The following is an 18,797-nucleotide window of genomic DNA, read 5'->3' as shown; positions in this document are numbered from 1 at the left end:
TTTTGAAAAAAAAAAAAAAAATCCTTTAGAGTGATGTTGCTCATGCAATTGCAGGCCAGTCTTGGAATGTGCTTGCAGGATTCACAAACTGAAACAGGTCCTGGCACTTCCTGTCCCCTCAGACGGAAAAGATCCCAAGAAAGCAAAACAAGAGAAAATGAAGATCTGTGGGACAGCAGACCCGGAAAAGACCCTGGAGAGCATCTGGTTTATCCTGCTCATTTTGCAAATGGGGAAACTGAGGCCCCAAAGGAGGGGGGTGGTGGGACTAGTCCAATGTCACATGGTGAGTTAGGGGCTGAGTCAGGATACCCTCCAGGACATTTTCCATATGCTACATGGTCTCCTGGGTGGAGAGGCAGCACAGAAAGGATGAGAAATGTAAAAAGGAAAAAAAAAAAGTAGGTTGAAGACAGACAAGACAAACATCTATATTGTCTATGAAGAGGAGGATGGGAGGAAACAGTGCCCTAGATTTCAGCTTTGCAGCTCCCCTCCTCCCTTGTGGCGCTCCCTGTCTCTCCACGGAAGGAAGGTCACAGCATCCGTGGGGCGGAGAGTTCCACAAACCCTAGCCAGCCCACAGGCTAAGCCTGGTCACTTCATCCCTGCTCTGAAGCCACAGAACAAATACTCTCCCTCTGAGGTGTGACCAGTGTGCTCGGGACGCCTGGTTCCTGCAAAGACAGGGGTGCCTGAGCCAAATTCCAGGTAGCCCAGGGAGGATGGAGCCATTCCAGTTCTTGGCCCAGAAAGAATAGGAGCTCTCCGGTTGAAAGGGGTGGGAAGGAGGTTCTGTGGCTTCTCCACCAAGATGGTAAAAAGAACCTGGTGCATGGAAGTGAGCTGTCGCACTCAGGGGGGTTGGAGTGGGGGCCACCGGTCTTGCTGGGGGGGGAGGGATGTGGCTGAATCTCCCATCTGAGCCCCAGGGGCAGGGCTCTCTCTGCCTGCTCTCTGTCCCATTTTTGCCCACAGACGCACACACTGTTCTGGTTTCTCGTCCTCAGGTCAGCACCGCTTAGCAAACTAAGCGTGTATGTCATTGGGGTAACTGAGAAGTACGCCGGGGCCCTCTGGGGGGGTATCCCTGGGCAATGGCCAATAATTGGAGAGAATGTGGAAATGCTCTCAGAGGGGCAAGCCATGATTGAAGATGTAAGGCTGGCTGAGAGGACTTCCAGGTCCCTCCCCTCCCCCACATTCTCTCCTGCAGTCCCAGCATAGTGCCTGGCACAAGTAGGTACTCAATAAATATTTGTTGAATGAATTTAATGACCGCTGTAGAGGTGGGACGGGGGGAGGTAATATGGGACTGAGAAATTAAAAGTGCGGTGGGGACATATTCCTTCCAAAGGGGACTCATTGAGCTCAGGGAAGCAGCTCCTGGCAGGCAAGACTGGGAAAGCCCAAGCTTTGGAAGGGGTATTCTCCAAGGGCTTCTGTGGTCTGAAGGCAATTCTGGGGACCCTGACAGTACAGACTCAGAGCTCAGACGCTGGCTAAAGGGGAGGTTTCCAAAGCCAGAGTCTCATACATAGAAGGAGCCTCTGAGCAACACCACCTTTCATCCGAGGCTTGTCGGGGGGGCAGGCAAAGCCTTTGGAAATGAAGTTCTGCCCCATGGGGCCTGCCCTGTGTTCATGGTCTCTACCATGGCTGCTTTGGCCCAGGAGGAAGAAAACGAATGTGGGAGGCACAGAGGACGAGAGGCAGCCAGGCTCTCCAGCCAGCCAGGTTAAAGCCACTATCCTGTGCGGCGGCTGGCGGGTGTCACGTCGCTTTGCATGGGGAGTCAGCTGTCACAATGTGGTCAGGGAAAAGATATGTGGCCGAAAAAAGAGAAGACTGAAAACCGAAGCAAACCCCCTAGGGAGGTATGGGGGCTGAGCCAGGGGACCCCTGTAGCAGAATCCTGACTCTGGACCCCACACCTGAGCACAGACCAGGCCCTGGTGGCTACTGCCTGAGGGGGATGGAGGGAAGGCATCTTGGACTACATCTGTGTTTCTTCCTTCTTGCCAAACCCCTGCCCCTCCATCTGGGGACCCCACCCCTCCCCACCAATCAACCAATTACAAATACCACACACTGTATTACTACGCTGAACCGTCAGCTCCTACTGCGAGCAGCCCACAGCCAGAGTCCAGGTCTCCTCGGCTGGGCCGGTTCAGTGAGATCTAAGAACTTTGGGATACATCAATCACAGTCGGATAATTATAATTTTAAAATGTCAGCTTCATACTTACCAGCACTGTTTATTTTAATATTTGTTTCCTGTTATATGTCATATACATAACTTAAAAGCACATCCATCCACATCTCCTACAAGCTGCACCTTCATAATGAGAACCCATAAACATACAATGTCTACTTTCCTTCCCGTGGCTGGGTTTTCTGCTCTTGCCTTCTTTTCTTTTTCTTGTCCCAAACCAGTCATCTGCAGCGGCCCTTGGCAGGACCCGGATACAGAGGGTGGGGGAGGGGGAGGGGGAGGGGGGGAGCCGAGACAGAAATGACAAGACGTGTGAGTTGAGGGGGAGGGGAGGCGGAAGGAAGGAAGGTGGATTTTGCAGCCCAGTGTCAAGACCCAAAAAATAATAATCCAGTGTTCCTCCTCCTTTCCGAGTGGGGGATTTTCTTTCTTTCTCGGCAAATGGTTGACGGTGCGTGTCTTGCTGCCGCGACTTCTCTTGCTTTGCTGCAAAAGTGTTTCCTTTGCACTGGAGTGGACAGCACACACTTCAGGACAAATGGGATGCTCGTCCACGCAAGGTCACGTGCAGAACCAGGGTTGTTTTGTACTCCTACGATCAGTGTGGTCTGGCTTGCCTTTGTCGTTCCGCAGGGCTTCGAAAGGGGGAGCAAGAGATTATTGTCATTACATATATATTTTTTTTTTTTTCCTGAAAAATCCCACCAGTTCTTCAATTTGTCTGCAAAGGAAATGTAGGTGTTCAGATGTTGGTTGTTGCTGTTGGCCGATTGCGTGACCAGCCTCAGCAGCAGTGCAAGGACGCGGTGTTTCCTGTATATATATCTATATCTATATATATCTATATATATATGCTTTTCCTTTCCCAGTTCCTCTTCGGTGACAGTACGTCACAGCTGGGACTTCGGTGTTGAGTCGGAGAATCCAGAATGAAGGCCCCTTCTTAACGGTTCTCTGGCTTGGGTTGGACCAGAAACGCCAGCATCTCTTCACAGAGGTCAGGATTCCTAGGGCCGGAGGCGTGGAGGGAAGGGGACACGAAGGAAGAGGACAAGAAAAATTAATAACTTTTGCTCATTCATCTTTAAATACGTGGCAAGAGGTTGTTTTAGCTACCTTTCCTGTGGCTCAGGAAGATAAAGTGACTTGTCCAAGGCCACACAGCTGAGACCTGAACCCACATCTGTCTGGAAATCTGTCCAAGTTTCCTTTAACACTAAGAAGCTCAGATCACATACATGCAGTTCACCTTTTCTTCCTACCTTCTCTCGGTCTAAGAACTGTTCAGTTGTGATGGCAGAAGCTCTTTGTTTTTCCTCTCTGATCTCCATGGGCCTGTGTGTCCTGGGGATTAAACCCCAGGGAGCAGCATTTCCATAAAGAAAGTGGAGCCTGGATTCCAACTCAGGTTTGACTCCAAAATTTCATGGTCAAGGGCATGAGCTCTGCAAGCAGACCTCCTGAGTTCATTCCATAGCCTACGAGCTCTGCCACCTTGGGTGAGTTTATTAACTTCTTTAGGCCTCCAGTGCTCGTCACTGTGCGTGGTGCATGGGAGCCACCCAAAACCACTTAACAGGTGGGGTGTCCTTCCTGCCCTCTCCCACTCACATAAGGTCAAGTATGAATGGACTCACAGACATGAAATCCTTCTCAGTTTAGTTGACAGATGGGAAAATTGAGACCCAGAGAGTTCAATGTCATAGTGAGTTGGTGACAGAAATGAGACTAGAACCCAAGGTTCCTGCTCTGAAACAGGTCATTTTTTTCCCTCCCACTTCATCCAAATCTTGAAGGTAAGGAAGCTGGGTGTTGCTGGCAGTGTTTGGGAGACAGGTTCTGTCTGAAGGAGGTGGGCCAGTGGGAGAAGATGGAGCAGAAACCGCACACCTGGCCGTGAGTTGCCAGGGGAAAAAAAAGACCCTGTGTCAGATGGGTGGCTGTGCTTTACACACTCACAGCAGGAACTTCAAAGAGGAGGAACTTCTGGAAGGAAGGCCAAGAGTCAAGTGGAGTCTGAGCAGATGTTTCTGGAGGATTCAGGGAGGAGAGAGAAGCTAAAGGCCAGCAAGATGGACACCTACAAGGAGACAGGGCTTGTGCACCAGGCTGGTGATAGAAGCTTACGGTCTGACTTACTCAGGGCTCTCATCCGTCCCTGAACATGGCGAAACCTCAGGGGATAAGGATGCGGGTTCAAAGCGCTAAGCACTTTCTGTATGTGAGGCCCTGTCATTGTGTGTCACTGCTGTGGACTGAATATTTGTGTCCCCCCTACCAAAATGCATACGTTGAAGTCTTAATTCTCAATGTGAGGGGCTGGGGGTCTTCGGGAGGTACTTAGGTTATAAGGGTGGAGCCCTCATATATAGGATTAATGCCCTTATAAAAAGATACACAAGAGAGATTCTCTCTCTCTCTCTCTTTCTCTGTGCTCCCTTCCATGGAAGGATACATAGAGAAGACAGCCACCTGCACCTTGATCTTGGACTTTCCAGCCCCCATAATTGGGAGAAATAAATGTGCATTGTTTAAGCCACCCAGTCTATGGTGTACTGTCATAGCAGCCCAGACTAAGATGCTCACAGATGTTTAATTCTTATAGCAGCTCCAATTTCTAGGTTAACTGTAGATGAGGAAACTGAGGCCCAGGGAGGTTCCTCTGGGCACACTGCTAGCAAGGAGTTTCTGGCCCCAAAGCCTGGGTGTGTTCTTTCTACTTAATTCTGCTAACTACCTGAGGATTTTTTTTTTTTTTTACAGTGGCAGGCTGCACTTTAAGTCCTATAGCTCAGTGTAAACACGATGTGGGATGTCTTCAAAAGCCTTTACACACTTCAGAAGTGCCAGGGACATCTAAACAATGCCATATTATAATTTATTCGTCTCAGTTTATTATATCAGATTCCGAATGTGCAGTGTTTTGTTAGCTTACTTTGCGTTGATAGTAATCAGTCACCCTTCGCTTTTACTGAGCACTTATTATGTGCCAGGCACTGTGCTAAGTACTGTTATATATATGATCTCACCAACCCTATGGGATAAGGAGGTTAGGACCACAGGGTAGCTTTGGAGTCTCATAGATGAGCTTTGACTCCCACATCAAGCCCTATGGCTCTGAGCAAGTCACCTAACATCTCAGGGGCTCAGTTTCCTCATTTGTGAGAATGAGCAGATGACAATACTTAGGTCAAGTGCATGGCCTGGTGCCCGGAATAGTGTAAACATGCCATACATTTCAGCAATTATCATCACTGTGATTATGGTTGTTGACCACTAGCTGATGAGCAAAGTGCAGAGATAAATAATCTGCTGGAAGTCACATTGCTAATAACAGGCAGGGCTGAGACCGAATCCAGGTTTGCAGGATTCCAGATCTTTCCTTGGGCTACCAAGATCCATCCATCCATCAATCCGACATGTTTCAAGCACTTTAAAAAAGACTTTTCAAACTCAGAGAAGACCTCTCCCCCAGAATGAGTGAGTCTGACAAGATTAGGGGGTCAAAGGTGGTTCCTAACTAGTGGCAAAGCATGTGGAGAGAAAAGGCAAGGGAGAAACTTCTGTCTTTCCAGGGTGACATGAACAAGGTGACCTTTACAGAAGAATCTGACAGGGAGAGAAGGAGAGACAGGAAGAGAGGGAAGGAGAGAGAGAGAGAGATAGAGGAAGGAGAGCGAGGAGAGAGAGAGGGAGAGAGGGAAAGAAGGAGAGAGAGAAGGAGGGGGTTGGAGAGAGAGAGAGAGGAGAGACAGAGAGAATGGTGTTGCGTGGGACAATGGCATCAAAGGAAGAACTAACAGAGGGGCGAGGAGGAAGAATGAGACCCGCCAAGTGGGCAGATATGAAAGGCTGCACGGTGGCAGGGGTGGGGGGGAGTTGGGGGGGCAGGATGTGGCGGCAGGGACTAGAGCTCTGAGCGGCCAGGGAACATGGGAAGGCAGGAGCCTGGGGGACCGGCTGGAAATGCTCTGGGAAAGAGGGGGAGGAACAAGACAGGGAAAGGAAAAAATAGGAGAAACACGTTACAGGTACTCTAGGAAAGCAAATAAACAGCCAGAAGTCCATGCCTGGGAGGCACTTGCCCCATCTCTCCATTTTGCAAGTGAAACTGCATGCCCACGGGGGACTGGCTGGGATTGGAGCCAGCACAGAATTCTTTGCACCAGGGGCTGCACAAGGACTTCCTAAGGACCAACATATAAATACAGACTCCCAGGTCCGGTCCAGTCCTTCTAAATCAGACTTTATGACCACAGTTCTCCCAGGTGAAGCTGCCAGTGCGCTACCACTCGGAGATCTGGGGGATGAAAAGCAAGAATAACTGGACGATGGAGTGGACAGGAGGGACAATTTGCATGGAAGCCTGAGGAAGGCTGGGAGGTAGGCTCTGCCCATGGCCAGCTTATACTTCTAGAGCAGTGCTAACAGAAACAGAAACAAGAGCCCCGTATGGAATTTACATTTCTCTAGACGGAATTCGCTAAATTTTCTAGATATTTCTAACTTCCTTAAATCTTCTAGATAGAAACTTTTCATTCCTAAATAAAAATTCTAAATTTTAAATTACCTTAAAATGAGTAACAGAAACAGGGGACATGAACTTCAATAATATGTTTTACTTAACCCAATATATCCAAACATGATCATTTGAACATGGAATCAATAGAAACACTACTGAGGCATTTGCATGCCTTTTTTCATATTAAGTCTTCAAAATCCTGCATGCATTTTACCCTTAAAGCAATCTGATTTCAGATTAGCCAATTTCAAGTGTCCAGTAGCCATGTGTGTTGCATGATAACAAAGAAAACATGTCCATCGCTGCAGAAAGTTCTGTTGGACAGCACAATCTAGACCAGGGTTTGGCAGCCTTTCAAAGTGGCAGGAAATGTTTCAGTGCTTTTTCTTCTGACAGGAAAGGGGTGGTGATCCGCATTCCCGTATCTCTCTAGAGAACACGGTCTCATTCATCAGGGAAGAGGGCAAAAAGGAGATCTACTCCTTGTAGGTCTTTGAGATGAGTTCTTTTTTTCATTGTGGTACAACGTATGAGACGTGTAAAGAGCACAAATCCAAGTATACAGCTCGACACGTCCTTATGTATGTATACACCCAAGTGACCTACCCCGTTCAAGACGCTGACATTTCCAGCACCCTCAAAGGTTCCCTTGTGACTCCTCCCTGTCAATATCACATCCCGGAACTAAGCACTATTCTGACTTTTGCCATCATTGATTAGCTGGCCTACTTTTGAACTTGTATAGAATTCTCGCACTCAACTCAATGTCTGTGAGATTTCATTTTATAGACCTGATAAAATTCAATTTCCAGAGGGACCAGAAGAACCCCTCCCCCAATTTAGGCTGATAAAAGCCCTATCCGCTATAGCACCATCTCCTTCTTCTTGTTCAGCAAGGCACAGATGGTCTGTCCATAAGGAAACAGAAAAGTAAGTTCCTGGCCCAGGGTAGCCTGAGAAGTCAAGGGTTTGCAATCTAGCAACACAGATGGGATCGAGAACTCTGGTCATCATATTCCCCTTTAGCAATACCCAGTGACCTGTGATGGAGGCAGAGACTCAGGGACAGGAAGGTGGCCCTGGGCCTGAGGGGCCTTTTTCTAGCTTCAAGTTTCTAGTTAATGGCCAGTGAGGCTATGCTTGTCTCCAGCTGTCCCACCTCAGGACCTGCTATCAACCCTCTCTCCCGGTCCTTATCACTTCCAGATATACTTTTCTGGGTCTGGGGCCTGAAACCCCTGAGAAGCCAAGGAACCAGTCTTCCCCCGCCATCACCCACTCTGATTTGTTGTATTTGGGGGAGCTACTTCTCTCCTTTGAGCCACAGACCAGGAATGTGGGCACTTAAAACTGTGCTAGGGACCAAGCCACCTGACGGACTCTCAGATGGAAACGACCCTGAGAAGATCTTACCACGGTTCCCTCCTCCCTCTCCTGGCTGCTGAGCCCCAGAGGGCTTACCTGTGGCTTCCTGTCCCTCTCCTCTGGGGACGGGTCTGTTTCTCTGTATACAACAGCTTTGGTTACCAGCATGTCAGGATGCTGCAGTTTGGCCTCCTTGATGGCCAAAGCCAGGGCCTGGTAGAAAAGAGCAACAAAGTGAAGAACCACAGGATATCGAACACAGGAGAGGCCATGGAGACCGACAAGCCCCTTCGTGTACAGCTGTGGAAATAGGCCCAGGGAGGGGCAGTGGTCAAAGAGTTAAAGGGAGAGCCCAGAGCTCGGGGCCTCTGGCTCCTTCAGGCTCCCATTCTATGTCTCTTCCTTTGGGGTTCATTTGGGGCTCCTTGTCTGAACAAGGATCAGCATGAGGTGGACTTCATCTCTGCCCACAAGGGCAGCTGTCCATGGGTGACCCAATACGGGAGGGACTGGGGACTGGGCAGGGCCCCCGGGAACAGTGTTCCCTACCCCCATACCTGGTCTTGATCAACATCTTCATCCCCAGTGATGATGATCCGCTTCTCGATCCTCGTCTCAGAAAACCCCCCTTTCACAGTCTGTAGAGTGAGAGGGCGGCAAGGTCAGCCCTGGGTCCTGTGGGGTTGTGACAGGGCACCCATCCAAAGCACCCCTCAAGGGCGAGGCTGGAACCAGCAGTCACCTTCTCTCCTGGCTCCCTCTTCTGGTTTTGGGACTTTAGACGGCACGTCTTGCCTGTGGCCACCACTCCCCCAACTACCAAACTGCCCCCCTAGGTCTTCCAAGCCCAGCTTCAGTCATGTCTCCCTGATCCCGGTTGGTGACCCTACCCCCCTCCTGCCTTGGTACTCCCCGAGCACCAAGTCTGTCTCTGTTGCGCGGTTTCCGGAGCTCTCTGCCTCACGTTGACCTTGTGTGTGTGACCGGGCCTGGCTCACTAGGCTGGAGCTCTTGAGGGCAGGGGCTGCATTTTGTTCATTTCTGTATCCCCTCCGCCCCTCCCCGCCGTCCAATCTGACCAGGGCAGGTGCTAAATGCAGATTTGTTGAATGAACACATGAATGAAATGTGAATGGTGACAATCTTCTATCTTAAATGACTTCGAACAATACTACAAGAGAAAACTGCATTGGTAATACTTAGAACCTCCAATGTTTTCTGAAAGCGCAGGGTTTGGGTGCAAGTTTAGAAGTAGAAGATGGGGAAGGACCTACTTGCTCGGCATATCAAGGAGAGTGGTAACTGAGGGAAATCCCAGCAGGAGCAGACAGACAGAAGGGGGCTCCTGGTTGGCAGGGAGGGGAGAAACTTTGGGAAGAAGAGTTTTCTGAGCTGCAAGCGGTGGGGTGTGTGATGGGAAACCTTCCCATAAAACTTTCAGTGAAGTCAACACTGCTCACAAATGCTTTTGGTGAGAGTGGGGGCGGGGGGCTTCCTGGGGAACGTGCAAAGGTTTCGAGTCCGGCAGGAGTCCTGCACCCACGGGAGGGAGCAGGGCTGGGTCGGTGTGTGCACGGGAGGCCCAGCAGACGTCTCCCTCGGATGGCTCAGCAAAACCTCAACTTCAACCTGCCTCCCTGGCCCCTCTCCTCCAGGCCTCCCTTTCTGGCCTGGGCCCCCTCCTGCCTCCCTCCTGGCCACTCAGGCATGGAGATGCTTGGCCAGCCTGCCCCCAGCCCTCTGTGCTCATTGGCTGAGTCACAGCTGACGCCTAGGGAGTGACCCCCTCCCGTGGCCCCGCCTCTTCCTTCCCCCACTGTGGTTCAGAGCCCGGTCCAGGCCCCCCAACCCTAGTCACTCCGAGACTCTCCCTCTCTTCTTTCCCCCATCTACCTGCGCATCCTGGTGGACCTAATCTCTTCTCCTTAAACCTCTTTGCGCTGGGTCACGCCCCAGTTAAAAAAGCCTCTTAGACCCTTCAGGGTCACATCTGTCCTGGGATTTGTCTCATTTGTCTCTCCTTGTCTTCCCCTGCCTCCAGTCCACCCCAATTCCCCACAGCTACGCCCCCTGCATGCTCTTTCTCCCTGACGGAGACCACTGTCGCCGTCCCCACAAACATGGATCGCCGGCAGCCGCCATCAGCACCCCTTGCACAGAGGTGGGCGTAAGGCTGACGCTCACTAACATCCGCTCAGTGAACAAATAAACACATACACGGTCTCTGCTCCCATCTTCTGCATCGCTTAGAACACCTGCATCTGTCTTCTCCTCCCTCACGAGTCCTACCTGGCTTCCTAAGACCCTGCACAAATCCCACTTTTACCAGACAACCCCTCCTCACTCTTTGAGGCTCCCTTACATCACCCCCTCTAAATCCTGCCAGCACTTAAGGTCCATAAGGCGCAAATGCCATGGCTCAGAATTACTTCAGGTGAGGTGGTCTCACCCCCCGCCAGCCTGGCTGTCGACGTTGAAGGGCAGGGTCCGTGCCTAGGACAACCCGTAGTACAGAACAAAGCGCACAGCACTCCAGAAACTAGACCGCCACAGGTCTTCTCTGTCCACGATCGAAGGCACAGCGAAGGCAATGACCTTCCCCAGCCCCACAGCCAGGCTGGGGGCAGACGGCGCCCTGCTGCTACTCACTTTGGTAACATGGGTGGTGGTGGAGGTGGAGAGGGTTTCCGCGGTGGCGCCGTACGTGCTGGTGAGGACATCTTTCCCGATGATCTGCAGAATATAACCACCCCCCACCCCAGGGGTCAGGTAAGGACACTGGGCTCTGCAGGGTGGAGGTCAGGGGGTAAGCCAAGGGGGCCCCACGAAGGTGAAGTTTGGAAGCCAAGATGCTTCAAATCACTGATTCTAAGAATTCAGGAATACTGGAATCTTCAGAAGGCTAGACCCATGAAATTCTCAAACCGTTGACTCTCAGATTCCTAGAACCCGAGGTTCCCATGGCCCAGAATCCTAACAAGACCCCAGATTTTAAGAATCCTGGCATCTTAGAAGAATGAATAGGGGATTCAGGGTAGAAACAGAGCCCTCCCGAGCCCCCACCCCGTCAGAGCCGGGAACATGTGGCCTCCGGGGCTAGACAAGGAGAAGGACAGACTTGGAGAATGCAGGAGATGCAAGAGACCTCACAGTGACAGACTCAGGCCCACGAGAGCCACTGACAGAGCCACATCCAGAGTGTGAGCCTCTGGACTCCTAGTTCATTTTTCCTCCTGGTCAGTAAGGAGAGCAGATGCAAACGAGCTGTCCCATCACAGGCACACCAAGGAGGGGGACTGCTTCACCCTCACGCTGCGATGCCCTCCGGTGTGTGTTATGTGGGGGGTGGAGGCGATGGATGAGACTCTGGTGGGCACAAGGGAGCCCTGCGGGCATCTGAGAACAATCCAGGTTCCTGGCGCTGGGCTTCAAAGGGCAGCCCACTGGGCTCTACGCTGCACTTGCTGAGGGCCACCTATGAACCGCATTCTCAGCACAGAGTCCCCTAGCCTGAGCTGGCCCTACCCACTTACCGGAGAAAGAGAACGGATATCCGTGGCCACCGTCTGTGGGCCTGGGATCATGGCGGCTGCCCCCTTCCCGGACTTGAGACTGTTCTCCTGGGGAAACAATAGTGCTCAGATGGCCAGATCTCACGTGGGTGGGCCCCCAGGATGGCCAGAGCCCACAGCCGTGTAGCTCTCACGGCCACGAGGCGGAGGAGTGACACTGTCACGGGCTCACATGCTCACACACACACCTGTTCTCACACTCTCTCACTAGCTCACACACTCACGCGCTGGCTCACCCACTCACCCGTTCAACATTTAGAGTGCCTGGGGTTAGGGGTTAGGGACATTGGTGAACAAGACTCTGGTTTTGCTCTCAGGAAGCACTAACAAAGGAGGGGGGACATTCGGGCTCTCGTCCTGGCCCTGCCATGTTCTAGCCACGTGAGCTGGGGCAGAGCCACCTCCTCTCCACGGGCCCCTGCAATGTCGGTCTGTCAATGGTAACAAATGCCCCACTCTGGTAGGGGATGCTGATTACAGGGGAGGCTGTGCGTGCGCAGGGCTGAGGAGCATATGGGAAATCTCTCTGTATATATCCCCATATATGGAGCATATGGGGTACCTTCCTCTCAATTTTGCCGTGAAACTGCTCTAAAAAAATAAACTGCTCTCAAAATATTATAAAAAGAAACCCTGCCCAACTCCCACAGAAACATTATGAGGTTAGCAGAGGAGAAAGGGCTTTGCAAATGTCAATCTTAGGATAAACGTAGGAACATAGGCTGGCTACTAACAACATAATAATACCTACTTCTGAGTACTTGCTATGTGCTCAGTATTATGCTAAGGATGCACTAGCTCATTTAATCCTTGGAACAACCACAGGAAATTGTTTTAATATTCTTGTTTCACAGTTGAGAAACTGGAAGGCCAGAGAATGTCAAGTGGCTTATTCACGTCCACCAGCGAGTGACAGAGCGCAGATTTAGACCCATGTTCATCAGACTCCAAGCCCAATGTGCAACACTACTCTGCCCTCAGAACTCTTACCCTGGAGCAGCTCTCCTGGTCCTATGGTGGATTCTAACTGCCAGAGACTCCTACCCCATGTCTGGCAGGGGGCCCGGCCGCCCACCTCTACCTCCCACTTTCCGCACCATCTTGGGCTCACCCATGTCTGTCCAGGGGCCCAGAGCTGTGTCTGTTCTGCAGCCCCCAGAAGCTGAACCCTGGTCCTGGTCTGTGCACGGTACTAGATGTGGACCTCTGGCTGTCAGGGGACAGCTAAGAATGGGAGCCCTCTGCCTTTGCCCTGCCTAACCCCCCCGGGCCTGCCTCCAACTGAGGCAGTGACCCGTTACCTGGCATTCCCTCAGTAAGCAACTTTCTCAGATGCAGTCCCAGAATGTGGCCCGGCAGCAGGCCTTAAAATGGGCAGTCTTGCCCACAGACACAAAAAGATGCTCAGTATCACTCATCAGCAGGGAAATGCAAATCAAAACCACAACGAGATAGCCGCTTACACCTGTCAGAAAGGCTAGTCTCAAACAGACAAAAAACAACAAGTGTTGGCGAAGATGTGGAGAAAAGGGAGCCCTCGTGCACTGTTGGTGGGATGGCAAACTGGTGCAGCCACTGTGGAAATCCTGTATGGAGGTTCCTCAGAAAAAAATTAAAAATAGAAATACCATAGGATCCAGTAACTCCAGTACTGGGTATTTACCCACAGAAAACAAAAACATTAATTGAAAAGATATACACACCCCTATGTTTATTGCAGCGTTATTTATAATAGCCAAGATATGGAAACAGCCCAAGTGTCCACCAATAGATAAATGGATAAGGAAGATGTGATCTCTAATGTTCTTACTCAGCCATAAACAAGAATGAGATCTGACAATTTGCAACAGCATGGATGGACCTAGAGGGTACGATGCTAAGTGAAATAAGTCAGACAAAGACAAATGCCATATGATTTCACTTCTGTGTGGAATCTCAAAAACCAAACAAACCAATGAAAAAAGCACAAACAGATCATAAATACAGAGAACTGGGAGTTGCCGGAGGGGACGGGGTGGAGGGATGAGCAGCCAGGGGTGAAGGGGAGTGCGAGGTGCGGGCTTCCAGCTCTGGAATGAACAGGTCACGGGCATGAAAGGCACGGCACAGAGAACACAGTCAGCGGTACTGAACTAGGGCTGCGTGAGGACAGATGGCAGCTACGCTCGTGGCGAGCGCGGCGTACTGTACACCTGAAACCCATGTCACGTTGTGTGTCAACTACGCTTCAACTCAAAAAAAGGGTGGGGGCAGCCTTCTGGGCTCCATGCTTCCTTCCTGCCAGCCTAGGACAGTCCTACTGTCACTCCAGGCAATTCTCCCCCAAAGCCTCTTCTCCTCCCACTGCTCCCTCTGTCCCGGATGAAGCCTCACCTCCATCTTCACACTGAAAAGAGAGGCCACTAATGGGGACACAGGTCATTCAAAACAAGGCACCATCTGCCCTGCCTGCCTGTCCTTTATCTTCGGCCAGTCCTCTCGCCTGCCTCCAGGAGGTGTGGCTTCTCTCCCTGGCCAGGGCAATGCCACCATCTGGGCTCTGGACCCTTCCTCCCTCCAGCTGAGGGCTCTCTTCCTCACCACCCTCTCTTGGGGCCGCCTCAGCCATTCAAGGCTTTCTCCCACGGCCACTGTCCCCAATATCTTCATCAATAGCCCAGATCTTTCTTGAAAACTAGACCTTTAAAACCAATTGTCCCCTCGACACTTCCCCCTGGAAACGCCCCACAGGCACCTTGGACTCATCAGATCCAACATGGAATTCAGTGCCTCCCCGCCCCTGACACAATCCTGCCACTAAAGAGCGGTCCCCTCCAGGGCTCTCTGTTTGCATCGGAGCTACTCAGACTTGAGGGGTGGCACAGACAGCTGGGCCCTGCCCCAGAGTTTCTGATTTGATAGGTTTGGGGGGGTGGGGTGGGTGCAGAGATTTGCTTTTCTAAACGTTCCCAGGACCACGCTTCAAGAATGCCTAGGTTAGGGCTAGGTCACCAGCCCATCTTGTCCTCTGTCACCCGAACATTCTGTCACTGACCAAATCCTGCACCTTCCTCCCTCCAGTTATCCCTTAACCCTGCCCCCTTCTCAGCATCCACCTCCTTGCACACGGGCTCCGCTGCAGCCCTTAAACCAGCTCCCTGCCTCTCTCTACGTCTCTCCCAATGGCGTGCGGGCTCGGGTCGCTGTCTGCCTTCCTCAGTGTGGGTCTCACAGCGCCGGGCTCACAGCACTGGGCACAGCGTTCAACAAATATTTGCCAAGGGAAGAAGGAGGGAGGGAGGGAGGGAGGACAGGAGGGAATTTTTTCTCTAGTGACGTCCCACAGAGCTGCCAGGGTAAATCTTCCTAAAACACAGAAACACATGTTTGATGACATCACGCCCCCACATCAAAAGTTGATGCCCCACTGCACCCAGGATGAAGTGTGACCTCCCTACGTGACATCTGAGGCCCTTCACGCCCTGGCCCAGCCTACCTTTCCAGCCTCTTCTCCCCCCCCACCCCACTCCTCTTCCACACACCTGACATCTTGCTGCACTGACCACCTGCCTTTCCCCAAATGCTCCGCTCCTTCCCGTCCTTTTGCCTTTGCACCTGCTGTCCCCACTGCCCAGAACGCCTTCTGCTGTGGCCGCACCGTCATTTATCCTTGAAGGATGGCTCAGATGTCCCTGCCGAGGTAAAGCCCACTCAGCCCTCCTGGCAGGGGTGTCACCCCATACCTCTCCTCCTTGCACCCCCTCGGAAAGCATTATCACACTGTTCCATGAAGGCAGAGAAAAGAAAGCAGCTCACATTTACAGACCCCTTACTATGTGCCAGGCATGCCTTTGCACAGATTACCTCGGTCCCTCCTTGGGTCAACCCTTTGAGGGATGTGCTATTATTGCTCCCCATCACCCCCTTTTACAGAAGTGGAAACTGAGGCTTGGAGAGGTTCAGGTAACTTGCCCAGGGGTCATCCTGCCAGGACATGGCAGAGCTGGGCCTTGTTCACCACTGTGCGCCCAGGACCTAAACAATGACACGTGCCCGTGATCATTACTTGAACAAACGACTTCTTGCAGGCAGTGTATTTCCTTCAACTCTGTATTCCGTGAATCAGGCAGGCAACAGAGACCAAGAAATGTTTTTGGAAGAAATGAATGGATGGATGGATGGGTGGGTGGGTAGGTGGGTAAATGAATGATGTAACTGCCTACTCACCATAGTATGAACTTAAATCTAGCCCTAGAAGCGTCCCGATGCCACGTGGAGAAGGACTGAGGGAGAGGTCGGACAGAGTGACCAGGAAAGAGGGTGCGAGCTGGTAACCGGTTCGGAGTTATTTGTCTTTGTTTGCTCGAAACCTACCTGCCGGGTAGTCTAAACGCAATTCCCTTCCTAGGTGTCTATTGGGGGTTTGGCAAGAGAAATCATTTGAAAACAACTTTCCCCCAGCTCGAGACAGATCCAGCCCCGGCCCCGGCCCCACCCGCAGTGGCCAGTGTTCACAGTGGTCGGGATGAGGGTGCAGAGTGGTTAGGGTACAGGTGCATAGTGAGGCTTCTGGGTTTGACCTGGCTCTACCACGTACTAGGTGTGTGACCTTAGGAAGTCACTTTACCTCTCTGCACTTCAGATTCTTCATCTGTAAAGGGTGCAGAAAAAAAGAGAATCCCCTCCAGTTTTTCTGAGGACTCAGTGAGATCACCCATGCATGGTTCTTGGCACCTTGCACGGCGACACAGCCTGGGTGCCTAATGCTATCTGGTCTGTGTCACCATTAAAGGATCTGACGTTACTGGACTCTCTTAAGAACCTGTGAACCAGGGGCGCCTGGGTGGCTCAGTCAGTTAAGCATCTGCCTCCAGCTCAGGTCATGATCTCAGGGTCCTGAGATCGAGCCCCAAGTTGGGCTCCCTGCTGAACAGGGAGTCCGCTTCTCCCTCTGCCACCGCCCCCCCCCCCCGCCCCCAGCTTGTGCTCTCTCTCTCAAATAAATAAATAAAATCTTTTTTTTTTTTAAGGTTCATTATGGTTTTGTTTTTTTTTTTAAGATTTTTATTTATTTTTTTGACAGGGAGAGACACAGCGAGAGAGGGAATACAAGCAGGGGGAGTGGGAGAGGGAGAAGCAGGCCTCCCGCCGAGCAGGGAGCCCGACGCGGGGCTCGATCCCAGGAACCTGGGATCATGACCTGAGCCGAAGGCGGACGCTCAACGACTGAGCCACCCAGGCGCCCCAATAAATAAAATCTTAAAAAAAAAAAAGAACCTATGAACTAGGCAGAATGGGGATTATTCCCATTTTACAGATGAAGACACCTGAGGCCAAGGACCTTTCTTCACAGGTCAGACAACACCTAGGTAGCAGAACCAGAGTCTAGGGAGATGGCCCAAAATCCTGAGCTTCCAATTTAGGTTCACAGTACGCCATCTACTGACCAAGGAAGGAAGTGGCCCGAGACATGAGAAACCGCACAGCGGCCAGGGTCTGTCAGGGACTTTCAAGCTCAATCCTCACGCCTTGCCAATAATCAAATAATCGAATGGTACCATCCTGCCCTTACCCTTAATGTGGCTGAGATGGTCCAGATAACTGAGACTCAGGGATTCCACATTCCACATTATTCAATTTGGAAAACTGAGGTCTGACTGGATGATGCCAGACAAGAAGAGATCGACTCTATGTCCCGTGCGTGACGCAGGGAGGCCGGAGGAGGACCACCCCAGACAGACGGTGATGTGACACTGTTATCTGGCTGTTTGAGGGCAAGAGGGCTGGTCAGAGAGGGAAGTCTCTTGGGTCCTACTTACCATGGTGGTCGATATGGTCTCCGTGGTGATGGAGGGAGCAGTTGTTACGAACTCCTTTCCCCCTGGGGCAGTCCCATCAACCTGCTGGCCAGAGGAGTCATGAGAGAGAGAGAGAGAGAGACAGAGAGAGAGTGCGCACACCGCATGTGCCTGCAGCATCCGCTGCTGGGCAGGTGGCATTCCCAGTTACAGAGGGACGGGCTGTGTGAGTGCACATGCGCTGGTGGGCGGGGGTGGGGGGGCTCGTCCACACACTGAGTTACAGGGGGTCCTCACAGGTCCCCCAGTTCGTTTGAATCATCTTATTTGACAAAAGACAAAAAAAATCCCGGATAATTTCACAAGCCCTATGCAAATCTCAATGCATGTATTCCTCAACCTAGCAATTCCACGGCCCGGAGTTCATCCTTTGGATATCAACTCTGAAAACTTTGCCAAAAAGTACGAACAAAGAAGTTCACAGGAGCATTAATTGTTAACTGCCAAAGACAAAAACAGCCACAGGTCCATGGATGGGAGACTGCAGGATAAGTCAGGACCCGCTCCTAAGTGGGACTAAGAGTAAGGTGGGCCCACATATGGCAACGAGGAATGATCTCCAAGACAGTCATTAAGAAAAAAGGGTCAGGTGTAAAAGAGGATCTCTTCTGTGTAAAATTCTGCAATCTAGAGATGTAAGTGTATATATTAGATATGCATAGATTTTTTTTTTTCTGGGAAGAATCACAAGAAAAATTTCAATCTGTTTTGTTCGAATTTCATAACTGTGAACACTTTGTCACTGTTTTGTTTTGTCGTCAATAAGGATTACTGGGCTGTTGACTTTGGGGCCTTTTTTAGTTTTCTCTGTATTTCTCTATACGAAAACAAAATAAAACACCGGTCACTAAAACAAGATAGGCCACAGAGGAGGTGTGTGACTTGAGATCACACAGCTCATTAGAACTCGAGCGCCTTTGGCCACTGCGCCAGCTGACACAGAGACCACTGTGCATGTTACAATCAGGGAAGAAAAACATTCTGGAAACGACACAGTTGTCCACATTGTGTTGGTTTACGCCTTACTTTAGTTCTTGAAACGCAGACTAGTCTCGACCCCCGGCACTGCAGCTCCTCTGGCCAGGAGGAACCCAGAGGGCATCTATCAGACCTACAATCTCAAGGTTCAAAGTGTAAAATCAAAAAACCACAAGAGGAACCTCGGCAATGCTCTGTGCACCCGTACGCCCACAGCGCATCTGTGTCTCCTTCGGACTGCTCCGTGCGGGGTACCAAGTATGTTTCATCTTGCTAAGACAAATGATTTTTTGTTCATTTTGCCAGTG

At 51.2% G+C, this 18,797-nt stretch overlaps 1 protein-coding gene across 18 annotated transcripts in view; it reads right to left on the bottom strand.

Moving 5' to 3' along the window:
* The window catches only part of EPB41L1 (erythrocyte membrane protein band 4.1 like 1), a 121,411-nt gene continuing 102,614 nt past the window's right edge, over nucleotides 1-18,797 (bottom strand). For 10 of the 18 annotated variants that reach the window (XM_036064606.2, XM_036064605.2, XM_036064609.2 and 7 more), the window contains 6 exons: nucleotides 17,473-17,556; nucleotides 11,636-11,722; nucleotides 10,752-10,835; nucleotides 8,660-8,740; nucleotides 8,199-8,315; nucleotides 1-3,222 (listed from right to left, as the gene is read on the bottom strand). In XM_036064606.2, coding sequence (XP_035920499.2) covers nucleotides 3,214-3,222; nucleotides 8,199-8,315; nucleotides 8,660-8,740; nucleotides 10,752-10,835; nucleotides 11,636-11,722; nucleotides 17,473-17,556 — 462 coding nt within the window. In that variant the 3' untranslated portion in view covers nucleotides 1-3,213. The remainder of the gene's footprint in view (nucleotides 3,223-8,198; nucleotides 8,316-8,659; nucleotides 8,741-10,751; nucleotides 10,836-11,635; nucleotides 11,723-17,472; nucleotides 17,557-18,797) is intronic. The other 8 variants (XM_036064608.2, XM_078057151.1, XM_036064619.2 and 5 more) reach the window with 3 other exon arrangements.

This window comes from Halichoerus grypus, chromosome 10, assembly GCF_964656455.1.
Source record: "Halichoerus grypus chromosome 10, mHalGry1.hap1.1, whole genome shotgun sequence".
In the NCBI taxonomy this organism is placed as follows: Eukaryota; Metazoa; Chordata; class Mammalia; order Carnivora; family Phocidae; genus Halichoerus; species Halichoerus grypus.
The sequence above is the reverse complement of the archived record's forward strand: the minus strand, read 5'-3'. Positions and strand labels throughout refer to the sequence as shown.